This window comes from Dama dama, chromosome 14 (assembly GCF_033118175.1).
Source record: "Dama dama isolate Ldn47 chromosome 14, ASM3311817v1, whole genome shotgun sequence".
Classification (NCBI taxonomy): domain Eukaryota; kingdom Metazoa; phylum Chordata; class Mammalia; order Artiodactyla; family Cervidae; genus Dama; species Dama dama.
The window spans coordinates 52,351,617-52,364,797 of NC_083694.1; the positions used below are offsets into that span (position 1 = coordinate 52,351,617).

The following is a 13,181-nucleotide window of genomic DNA, read 5'->3' on the forward strand; positions in this document are numbered from 1 at the left end:
ACATAGGGCTTATGCCAGGCACTGTGTTAAATACTTACTTGATACTCATAACATCTCCATAACAGAGATAGTATTTGTTTAGACTAGTGATCTTATGCTTCTCTTTGCCTGGAGCAGTCATAGATTATGCCTGTTGTCTAAATATATTATTAAAGCCTCCATTTTATTCTCAAAAGTGTTCTGGTTTGGGTGATAAATTGGTTACCATTTCCGTATCCCAGGTCCAAGAGAATAGATAATAAAGCTGGTTTTCAGAGGAAGTATATGATTCTGAAGACCCATGTATTTTTCAGTAACAAATTTCCTGTTACTTTATTATAAAAAGTAAATGTAGATTTTTACCTTTTAGTTATGCTTTATAAAGGGATATCTTGGTCATTCCAGCAACCTTTAGGTTTTACTCATGCCTTTTATAGGTGTCTGATATCTTCCTCTCTCCTCTCAAAAAATAATGACTTGCCTTTTGTTGCATTTACTGGTTGCCTGGTTATCTGGTTCCCAGAAGTTTCTTGTTCTATGGTGAAGGGACAACATTAGTTCTTAGTATATGGGCCCCTCTTAATGGGCACAGACGTTTGGCAAAGATAGCTCTGGAACAGACGACAGATGTTCTTACTGCTTAAATATGTACGGTGCACAGTGTCGCTAATTTGTTTTCCATTGTTTGCAGAGTCCCTGGATGAGATTTGAAGAAGTTTGTCAGTTAAAAGCAAGAAGACAACTTCTAAACAGAAAGTTGCAGCATGGCTGCCACTACCATTTGTCACTGTGACATGCTCTTATTTCACCATAAAATTCCACAAGCAGCAGATACCAGCCGTGGTAGAGGGGAGGCTCAGTGTGGATGATGGCTTTGTTGGACCTGTGACGTGAGGATTAGGGGTTCCCACAGAAGGGTTAGGACATATTTGATCTGTTACCCTGGATATTCTTCTGAGGGACTCTGCTGGAGTGGATGTTAATTGTCTATGGCAAAAGAGTTGGGGAATCCAGCCAGAAGTATCTTAATGCTGATGATCTTTGTACAGGGAACATTCTGGTGAAGAATTGCAAACAAAGCATAGTATCAGAAAGCGTAGTGAAAAGAGCCATAGAGGCACTTATTCTTGTTGAATCTTTGTGGGTATATTATACAAAGCTGTTTTTAAAGATACATTTAAAAGTCTTAGTTGACTCTTTTAAGAATGTATTTCTATTAGTCAGTATAACTGTTTCCTTCAAAACGGATTTTTCTGTTTGTATGTTATACTTACTATTACTAGCAGTTCTTAGTGTTGTTTTTTAGAAGCAGGTTGTTATCATCTGTTAAAGGCATTCGGCTGTATTTTATGATAAATACCAAGAATATCATTAAGAAGATCTTTATTCTTAATGCTCTGGTTTTTCTTGGGATTGCTGATACACCACTACATAAAAGAAAATAATTCTTTGGGAAAATACTGTTTCTAAACATATATTTATTCAGATGGTATTTTAGCAAAATGCCTTATTTTGGAAATTAGTTGGCAAGTTATATTGTTAGTGTTTTTCTCAAATAAGTTGATTTTTATTATTAAAAAATTTCTTGTTTGATAATGCCTTTTTTTTGTTGTTCCTTTCAGTAGTATATTTGAGCAAGTTTTTAAAAATTTTAACACATACCTTTCTGGGTATTCTTTTATGGGATGACTTTTCTACATTTATTTTTTGGGTGAACATTTTCTTGATACTTGTTTTTAAAAGAGGTGATTCTCTTTCACCATTATTAGTGAAAAGGCTTTATTTTAGAAGAATTAGCTATGTTATTTAAGTAAATATTTTGTTTAATAGTATTTCTTGGACTGTTAACATGTTCTACATATTTGAAAATTTGGAAGCTACTGAAATACCAAAGAAAGGTTACTCAGAATTCCACCAGAATTAAGATTTTGGTGTATCTCCTTTCCACGTATCTACCTGTGCCCTTTTCCCCAACTCTTCAAAAACAACAGCCACCACCCCAAGAGATAGTTTTGTGTTTAAGTAGTGCTTTCTACAGGTACTGCCTCCTGGGGAAAAATTGTACTGTGTTATTGAATAAACCTTTTGACATCTGCAAAGAAAATGCCTGTTCTAGATTTTGTGTGTGTGCATGTATTTAATGGTGTGATGTGTATAGAATATTTTCCATGGTATTATGTCTTAAATTTTCTTTTCATGATGAAATCAGTTACCCAATTTGTTCCAATAACTATTACTGATAATCATTGTCTTTTAAGCCACTCTGCCTTACCCATTCTTGGATCATCATTCCAGCTTATTCACAGACTCTAGAAGTCACAAATGATTTTAACCTTGTTGGGAATAGCAACTTCTAAGACATAGTCAGGATTAAATGCAGGAGTGGATTAAATTGTTGTTAATGTACTGTTCAGTCCTTTCTCCAAAACCAGGAAGTTGTAGTCTTATTCCACTCCCTCTACTCCCATCATTCTCTGCTACTCTGGCTCTACTTAGCTTTTTGAAAAAGAAATTCCTGACCCTTGCCCATGCTTTAGAATTTGCCAAGTTCTTTGACTTATTTTTGGTGTGGACTCAAATGGCAGGCTTGCTGATAGCTCTGATACAAAGAAAATGAAATGACTATAGGAGAGAATAATAAATAGGGTTAGGGTTTAACTCGACTAATGCATCATAAATTATAGGTATTCTGTTTTCACATATAATGTTTTCTTAAAAATATGCTTAAAATTTTCTTTGTTTTCTTAAAAATATATAAAGTAAATAATAGACTTCACATTGTATTTGAAGTTAGGAAGTGGGGAGTACTCAACTCAAAAAGTTTTAAGTCCCTTTTTACACTTTACCTTGTAGGCATACTCTTCAGTGACTTATTTCCAGCATGTTCTTTGATTCTGTTGTCCTTAGCACTTAAATTATTGCGCTAAGTGAATTAAGGATCCAGTTGAGACTGAACATATCTGCTTTTGTGTTACCTAGTGATTCCTTGCCACTCACCCCAAGCACATTCAACTTAACTCCTGCTGAAACTTAAACTCCATGTTCATTGTTCTATCCCTTGCCCCTAAAACAAATACTTAATACACAGAAGAACTAAAAGAGTATTTGTTGCATGAATGAGTGGATTTATCATTGGCTTAATTGTATAAGATTTGAAGTATAAAATTTTTATTAATATCAATCCTTTGTTGATTTATTTTTACTTTGTATATCAAATTATAATAGCATTAACATTTTACAAGCAGTGTGATACAAATATGACGCTGTGCTGAAGCTGAACTTTGGGATGACGGCAGCGTTGCTATACAGTTAAAATGTATAAGTCAGTTAATTTAGATAACTATTGATTTGGCCCTGGAAAGGCCAAATTCAGTACTTAGGTGTAAGTTTGGCTACTGGAAGTTTTTGAAGTTTGTGATGGAGTGTGTGTATGACAAAAGGTAGGATATGTGAATGTAGCAAAAATAGAAAATTGAGGAAAGACCTCCATACTTTAAGAAGTTCTGTTAATGGGAGTGCTCTTACTTTGAGTGAATTATAAAATATTATAATCTTAGACTAATACCAAGAATAATTTGAATACGCTTTATCTAAAGTGAAGGATTTGTTAATATTCAGAGAAGTCTCTTTACTAGTAGTATCTTCCAGTGTGAGATTTTGAAAATATGACTTTTGTTTAAATCATTCCTATTTCATCTTGTTTTTATTTGTTCAATGCCTGGGTGACTTGAGAGATTTGAAAGGTCTTTTGTGCTTCAAGAATGCAAATTTGAGATGATATGGTACTTCTTTTGGAACCAAGGAAGATAATAGCCTCTGGAAGATTGTTAGATATAGAGTGCTCCTCCATATTAGGGGAGGAGAGTAAGTCATTTATAATATATATATGCATATGTATATATCAGGTAAGCACCAGGGTGGCCTAATACTAATAAATAAAAACATTTCAGATTCATTCATTCTGCTACACATTTATATAGCAACAGCATTGGGGATCAACACTGGAAGCTCTTTAAATCATGTTGCCATGTTTTGTTTCATTTTGCAAAGAACAGTTTATTGTATGGCTCAGGATCTAGCCCTCTGAAGCTGAGGGAAGTGAAAAGAGAAATTTGACAACTTGGGCTAAAACCTCATTTGTGTGTGTTCACTGGGAAGATTTAGATGCCAGCATCATTCTAGTAATTGTCTTTGGATTCATTCTTTGCAATATAGTATCTTATGAGTCCTAGAAACATCTATAAGTACAAGCAACTTCTTTTGTGACTTTAAACATCTTTATTATGCTGTTTATTAAATGCCAGATTAAAAGAAACAAACTGCAGTTGACCCCTGAACAGTGTGCTGGGGAGGTGGAGTGTGTTAGGGGCACTGACCTTCTGCCCAGTCAAAAGTTCATGTGTGGTTTATAGTTGGCCCTCCATTTTGGTGGCTCCTCCTTATCCACTGTTCTGCATCTGCTGATGCAGCCAACTGTGGGTCATGGAGTACTGTAGTATTTAGTAGTACTGTACTGAGTGTTTTAAGTAGACCTAGGTACTTTAAACCCTTGTGGTTCAAGGGTCACCTGTGTGTGTGTATACGCTACACGTTACAAACTCTGTCTCTCTCTCTCTCTATATATATATATGCTTACCCTGTATCTGCTTTGTCTATTAAGAACATTGTGACCTTGGGAAATTACAGATTCAAGAATTAGAGGTGATCAAAATGCAGTTAAAATCTTTGTCTAATATTATTTCCACTTTTATTCTTTTAGGTAAGCAGAATTTTATATAGTTTCTGTACAGCTTTCAAACGTTCTTCTAGACAAGTATCTGATGTTAAAGACTCAGTTATTCCTACCCCCGACAGTGATGTGTTTACCTTCAGTGTCTCCTTGGAGGTAAAAGAAGATGATGGAAAAGGAAACTTTAGGTGAGATTATTTGGAAAAAATAAAAATTAGTATTGTGTCTGAAATATAACATTGACTAACATATAGGTTGCAGAAACTGTACACTGTTGTTATAAAGCTTTAGGATGATACAGAAAAACTTCAATGGTGGATGCATGGTTCACTTTTGTCAGGCTTTTCAGATAGTTTATGTAAATTATTTCCTTGATATTTTAAAATACTGATATACTTACGAACAGAATGTATATTATCTATGGTGAAACAGATCACCAGCCCAGGTGGGAGGCATGAGACAAGTGCTCGGGCCTGGTGCACTGGGAAGACCCAGAGGAATCGGGTGGAGAGGGAGGTGGGGGGGGGGGATCGGGATGGGGAATACGTGTAACTCTATGGCTGATTCATATCAATGTATGACAAAACCCACTGAAATGATGTGAAGTTATTAGCCTCCAACTAATAAAAATTTAAAAAAAAAAAAGAAAAATTAGTAAAAGTAAAATTAGAATAAATTTTTATGGTCTTGTCAGCCATATCACTTTTTAATTATTAAAAATAATTTTTAGTATTATCAAAATTTTAAAATTATTTTATCAAAAATATTTGATACTAGGGTGTATTTTTTAAACTTCTTATTTTATATTGGAGTACAGTTGATTAACAATGCTGTAATAGTTTCAGGTGTATAGCTAAGTGATTCAGTTACCTGTATGCAAGTCTCTATTCTTTTTCAAATTCTTTTTCCATTTAGATTTTTGCAGAATAATGAGCGGTGTTCCTTGTGCTATACAGTAGGTCCTTGTTGGTTATTTTAAACATAGCAGTATGTACATGTCAATCCCTACTATCCCTCCCCCTCCACCTGCAGAGTGTATTTTATACAGTTATACATACGTATATATATGTAGTTTTTTCCTTTTAACTTCATGATGTAAGAATTTTCTCATATTTGGTTGTATCATGTGGGATCTTGTGTTCTGGGCTCAGTAGTTGCTGTATGTCTGCTCTCTAGTTGTGGCATGCAGCTTTAATTGCTCCATGGCATGCGGGGTCCTAATTCCCAGACTAGGGATCAAACTCGTGTTCCCTGTATTGCAAGGTGGGTTTTTAACCACTGAACCACCGGGGAAGTCCCTAAAATATTTTTAATTAGAATTGTTTTTAATAGTTGTCAGTAGTATTTTGTATGATTTGACCATCATTTAATTAACTATTTCCTTCTGTTGTATATTTGGAATGTTGTTCTTTGGTTCAAAAATAGGCAGATAAATAATAAACAGTTACACTCTTTTTTTTTTTTTTTTAATTAGTTGGAGGCTAATTACTTCACAACATTTCAGTGGGTTTTGTCATACATTGATATGAATCAGCCATAGATTGACACGTATTCCCCATCCCGATCCCCCCTCCCACCTCCCCCTCCACCCGATTCCTCTGGGTCTTCCCAGTGCACCAGGCCCGAGCACTTGTCTCATGCATCCCACCTGGGCTGGTGATCTGTTTCACCATAGATAGTATACATGCTGTTCTTTTGAAATATCCCACCCTAACAGTTACACTCTTATTGCTTACCTATGTGCCTTTACTTTGCCTTTGTTTCTGACAATAATTATTAAGTAGGTATTTTATCACTTATTTTAAGTTATAGAAACTGAGACTTAGGTCAGTTAAGTTACTGAAAGTATTTTTCCTTTTCAGGTAAGACAGCTTATATTTTAAACACTTACTGTTTTAATAGACTAATTCTTAAGAATTGTCAGTCTGCCTTAGGCTAGAATTTAACTTACCCTGATCTATTCCTCTCTGTTCACCTTTTATTTATATTTTCTTGGATTTGTCACAGTCATCTCTAATTCTGGATGTTTAAAAGTAAGCTTTTTTTCTCACTTGTTTTGCCTTGGGTTTAACTGTGTTAAAAGCATTCATAATCATATAACCAGCTAAACCGGAAATATAACAGTCTTAAATAAACCATGTTTCCAAATTTGTTAAAATTTAAAAACTAAAATTTGAAATGATGTAATTTAAAAAGTTTTGATTTAAAACAAACTTACGATTACAAGGGGGAAAGTGGGGGGAGATAAATCAATTGGGAGAATTGGTGTTGGCATATGCACACGGCTGTATGTTAAAAAGACAACCAATTAGACCCTACTCTATAGCAAGCACAGGGCACTCTACTCAGTACTCTGTAATGACCTACCTATATGGGAAAAGAATCCAAAGAAGAGTGGGTATATGTATATGTATGACTGATTCACTTGCTGAACACCTGAAACTGATACAACCGAAGTTTGGATTTACTTTGTGTCAAGGTGAAAGTTTGATATATCTTAATAAGGTTGTTAAATACTCTTGTTTCATTCTAACCTTGAAACAGATGACCTTTTTATTGTTTTTAATTATTGATCATTTCTGTTCTTTTTTGCATTTTTCAGTCCTGTGCCTAAGGATCGAGATAAATTTTATTTCAAATTAAAACAAGGAATAGAGAAGAAGGTTGTGATTACAGTGCAGCAACTTTCTAACAAAGAATTAGCTATTGAAAGGTAAGCAGCTTGCTCCTGCATACTATCAAAAACTTGTATTGACATCCTTGCTGTCTCAAGAGACATACAATTGAATCTCTGCCGCATTACTGAGTGTGGCTTTTCACCATGTTTCAGTTTCTCCATTTAAAAATGAGAATGAGAATAATAATGTTTTCCCCACTTAAATAAGTTAGATGTAACTGGTTCATTGAAAGTCTTAATTGATGGGGGTAAATAAACATGAAATGGCTTTATTTTTTCAGTAGTAACTGTTTCAATCCAATTGGGCTTTTTCTTGCTCTTCCTTATTTACATATAGGACAGACACCTTTCCTTCTCAATCATTTTTGTTTATTAAAAAGTCCATTTATTTACTGAGATTTTAGAATCTTTAAGAGATTTGTCTTTTAAATATATAAACACACACGCATACATACATACACATAGGTGTGCATGCATTTATATTTTTATTTCTATGTTTAATTTTTGTTAGCAGTCGATATAGCAATGTTTTAAACTTTTTATTTGGAAGAAATTTCAAACTTACAGAAGAGTTAAAACAATAAAACTAGTACAGATAATACATGTATATTCAGAATCACCTACTAATAATATTTTATCCCATTTGCTTTCCAAACATTTTCTCAGTCTATGTCTCAATCTTTCCTTCCCTAGACACACACACACACACACCCCCAAAAAAACACATGATTGTTTTTCTGAACAATTGAAGAGTAAGTTGTATATACCATGATGCTTTTCCCCATCTACTTTGTTAGGAAATGTGTCTTTCCTAGGAAAACTATGGGTAGGGCTATCTCTTATGTAACCACATCACGTGTATCATCTTTAGTAAACTTATTTTCCATAGAATACTTTTTATCGAATCTACTATTTGTCTCTAATTTTGCCAGTGAACCCAATAATGTCCTTTCCCCCCATCCAGTTTGTCACATTAGGGTCAGATACTGCATTTAGCTGTCATACATCTTTAGGTTTCTTGAATTTTGAAAGATTTCCAGAGTCTTTGTCTTAAAACATGGACATTATTGAAGAATACATCTCTTTTCCTTCTTTTTAATATGACTTTGCTCAATTTGGATTTATCTAATATTTCCTCATGATTAGATGCAGATAATTTATTGCTGCATAGATGATTTCTCTCCTTCACAGTGTATCACATGTGGAGGCTCTTGATAAACATCTTTCCCTTTCTGGTGATGTTAATTTTTGATTTCCAGCCAAGATGTCTGATTTCTTCACTGTAATTCCCTTTTTCTTTTTTTTCCCCCCTCCTCCTTTGTAACTAGTAAGCAGTTTGTTGGGAGACCCAGGAAAATATCTTGCTTCTCATCAAAATTTCCTCTTTGGTTTTGCTTCTCATCAAATCAAAATTTTCTCTTTGGTTTACCTTTCATTCATAATTCTTGTCTGATCCAATCTTTATCATGATGAATGTAAAGTGGTAATTTTCCATCTTCTGCATTTTCTCTGGGCAGCCCTTGACATTTCTCCTGTAAGCCAGACCTCTCCCTTTTTTTCCATTTTTTACTGCTTGTTTTTGATATTGACTCTTGAATTCCCTCTCCCCTGAAATAGTTCATGATTCACTGTAGTGTTTAATTATCTAGGTGCTCAAATTGTCCCAGAATTTGCCAGGAGCCCAGTCAAACCCTTTGTCCTTGAAAAATGCCCTGAGCACTTCCCTTCTGGTGTAATAAAAGGCATTTCTCTTTGGTATAACAAAGGGCATTAACCAGTTTATAGTATATGAATAACACAGGCAAAGAAGTGTTAGGTGTTGAATAATTTAACTTTAAACAAATAATAGTTACAAATATTGAGGTTTTATGATTAAATGATATATTATGCCTGTACTGTAGAGGCCTGTATTATGCTTATATATATAACAGTCCTTCCTTTTACAAATGAGAAGCTCCAGGATGGATTAACTTGAATACAGAAACCTTGGTGAATATAGGTGAAATAGTTGAATGCCTATTTCTGTTTTCATTGTTTACTTAAACATTTATACATACATTTAAAATATATTTTATATAATAATTACTTAGAAATGTTGCCTTTGCCCATATTCTCATATTCATAAGACAGCTTAATTCAGGCTCTCCTCAATAATCTTTGACATTAATGCCTTCATCATTACTTAGCTACTTTTTGAGTAACTTTAAGGCATTTTTCCAGAGCATAGTATCTCAACTTCTGCCTAAGTTGTTTGAGATGAAGCACTTTTTGAATCATATATATTGCTCTCATTAGAAATTTTACCTAAACCAGATGTACCCATTTGTATAACAGTAGAATAGTTAAAAAAAATTCATTCAATGTATGACTATTTAATATATTGCTTTTATTTTAACATAATTAATGTAAATGATAATATCTAACCATCATGTGTTCATACACTCAGCGATAATTACCAAATTTGTTGTTTTTTTTGCTTCTTTTTTCACACATTCTGTCAGATGACCTCTAAACATCCAAACTAAACTTGACTGAGATTGCTTCTGGCTAATGGGACTTGCCCAAACAATACTTTGTTCAACACAGCAGACAGAATTTCCTGTGACGTGGGGTGTTTTTTAAATACTTGAATTCCACCCCCCCTTTTTTTTTTTTAAAAGAAACCCTTGCTTTTTATTGGATTATATTTGTGTTTAAATAACAAAATGTGAATAGTGGAATTTAAGGTGATCCAGTAGGTGGCAGTCGTGTCAAGGGAATTCTTAACCTCAATTTTAAGCACTGCTGTCAAGAGTTCATTTGTAGTATAAAGACATCTGTGTTATGGTGCCCCCTCTGAGGCCTAGATTTAAAAAAAAAAAAAAAAAGACATCTGTGTTAAAGTAAATACTTCAAATCACATAATTTTGGCTTACCTTCTGAGATGGAAAGTGATTTATCATTTTTAAAAACAACTTCTCATTATGTGAAATTTACAACATACACAAAAGTAAAAGAATAATACATTGAACCCCAGTGCACCCATCACCCATTCTGGATGCTAATTTGCAATATTTTGGTTTTTAAAAATGTTAATTTTTATTATGAAAAATTTATTTATCTGTGAATTCAAGTTCAAGGATTCCTTCAGTTCAGTTCAGTTGCTCAGTCGTGTCCGACTCTTTGCGACCCCCATGAACCGCAGCATGCCAGGTCTCCCTGTCCATCACCAACTCCCGGAGTTTACCCAAACTAATGTTCATTGGTGATGCCATCCAACCATCTCATCCTCTGTTCCCTTCTCTTCCTGCCCTCAATCTTTCCGAGCATCAGGGTCTTTTCAAATGAGTCAGCCCTTTGCATCAGGTGGCCAAAGTATTGGAGTTTCAACTTCAACATCAGTCTTTCCAATGAACACCCAGGACTGATCTCCTTTAGGATGGACTGATTGGATCTCCTTGCAGTCAAGGGACTCTCAAGAGTCTTCTCCTACACTTCAGTTCAAAAGCATCAGTTCTTTGGTGCTCAGCTTTCTTTATAGTCCAACTCTCACATCCATACATGACTACTGGAAAAACCATACCCTTGACTAGACGGACCTTTGTTGGCAAAGTAATGTCTCTGCTTTTGAATATGCTGTCTAGGTTGGTCATAACTTTCCTTCCAAGGAGTAAGCGTCTTTTAATTTCATGGGTGCAATCACCATCTGCAGTGATTTTGGAGCCCAGAAAAATGAAGTCAGCCACTCTTTCTCCATCTATTTGCCATGAAGTGATGGGACTGGATGCCATGATCTTAGTTTTCTGAATGTTGAGCTTTAAGCCAACTTTTTCACTCTCCTCTTTCACTTTCATCAAGAGGCTTTTTAGTTCTTCTTCACTTTCTGCCATAATGGTGGTGTCATCTGCATATTTGAGGTTATTGATATTTCTCCTGGAAATCTTGATTCCAGCTTGTGCTTCATCCAGCCCAGCATTTCTCATGATGTACTCTGCATAGAAGTTAAATAAGCAGGGTGACAATATACAGCCTTGACATACAAGGATTCCTTATGTGTAGATAATTGTATATACCATTTGGTCTTGACCGCTTTGTAGGCAAGTTCAGTTCAGTTCAGTCTCTCAGTCATGTCTGACTCTTTGCAACCCCGTAAACTGCAGCATGCCAGGTCTCCCTGTCCATCACCAACTGCCGGAGTCTACCCAAACCCATGTCCATTGAGTCGGTGATGCCATCCAACTATCTCATCCTCTATCGTCCCCTTCTCCTCCTGCCCTCAATCTTTCCCAGCATCAGGGTTTTTTCCAGTGAGTCAGCTCTTTACATCAGGTGGCCAAAGTATTGGAGTTTCAGCTTCAGCATTAGTCCTTTCAATGAACACCCAGGACAGATCTCCCTTAGGATGGACTGGTTGGATCTCGTTGCAGTCCAAGAGACTCTCAAGAATCTTCTCCAACACCACAATTTAAAAGCAAGTACTTGTAGGCAAGTACTGTGTCATTTATCCCAGAATCTCCAATATCTAGCACCGTGCTAGGAATCAATTCTGTATAGTTACTTAGTCCTTCCTTAGAACTTTCTCTGTGCTGAGCACTGTTCTATATGCTTCCTATGAGGTGTAGATGCTATTGTCTTCATTATACAGTTAGGGAAACTGAGGCTAGAGAGGTTAAATAGCTTTCTCAAGGTCATACAATCAAATACCAACTGCCACATAAATATTCTTACTCTGGTCTTTTTAAAAATTTGTTGAGTAAGTGAGAAAAAATTGTAGAGTAAGTGAATAAAAAGTATGTAAAGATTTTATAAAGTTAGAGCATTGACTAAATTCATTGTAATTTGTGGAGAGTAATAGAACATTGTACCTGATAGACTCCTACGTTGTTTAGAGGATATGTGAAAACTGTTCTCATGTTTTGAAGATTTGTTATGTTCGTGTTCTTTTGCTTTTCTCAAACACTCATGTTAGATTTTACATATTAAGCTTTATTTAGGAGCTGAACATAAGAAAAAAATATTAACAGGCAACATTTATTGAGGACTTACTGTAATGGCCATTGTAAAATTTAATTGTCATAACAACATGTGAGAAAGATATTATAATTATTACCCTATTTCTTTTTCAGAAGATGAAATAGAAGCTTAATGAGATTAAGTAACTCAGTCAATTGGCCAGAAACTAATAGAGCCAGGGTTTAAGCCAAGCCATTTAACTTCTGAGTATATACTTTTAAAGACTGTACCCAATTAAATTTTGTTTATATGCTAAATTTAAAATTAAACCAGTTAGAATATAAATGGATTAGTATTCTTTGGTTTATTTCCAGTGGAATTTGAAAGGGAGAGTATACCTGGGGCATTCAAGTGATTGCTCAGTGATTTCAAACCCAGGGACACCTTGCCCTGGGAGAAAAGCTGATTGATTTGTTCAGGAGAAGACCAACAATAACAGCTGCGGGGTGAAGGCAAGATGATTGTAATCTGAAATGTGTGAGTTGAGCAGCCTAAGCCTAATTATTGAGAGGTTCCAGTTAAAATGTCAGAGCAAATCCAGTCAGGTCAGGCTCTTCTGGTGTTTCCAAAGTGGAGGTGGCAATCTTCTGTCCTTCTCCAGCTGATACTTTCATGGATTTCGGTCTCACCGTGTGTAGAAATACTGCAGAGATTTTCTTATATACCCTGGAATTGATACGGATTTTTTTAAAGCTCTGTCTAGAATTTGAAATACACTATATAGATGATAAGTAGCATTATTGTATAGTACCCACTTCAGTGCTTTGATGATTGTTGGTTATGGTGCTGCTGATGCTAAGTCGC

At 35.1% G+C, this 13,181-nt stretch overlaps 1 protein-coding gene across 8 annotated transcripts in view; it reads left to right on the plus strand.

The window, feature by feature from the left end:
* The window catches only part of RABGAP1L (RAB GTPase activating protein 1 like), a 677,120-nt gene that overhangs the window by 87,695 nt on the left and 576,244 nt on the right, over positions 1–13,181 (plus strand). For all 8 annotated transcript variants that reach the window (XM_061160753.1, XM_061160754.1, XM_061160755.1 and 5 more), the window contains exons 6-7: positions 4,739–4,896; positions 7,311–7,421. In XM_061160753.1, the coding sequence (XP_061016736.1) occupies positions 4,739–4,896; positions 7,311–7,421 (269 nt within the window). The remainder of the gene's footprint in view (positions 1–4,738; positions 4,897–7,310; positions 7,422–13,181) is intronic.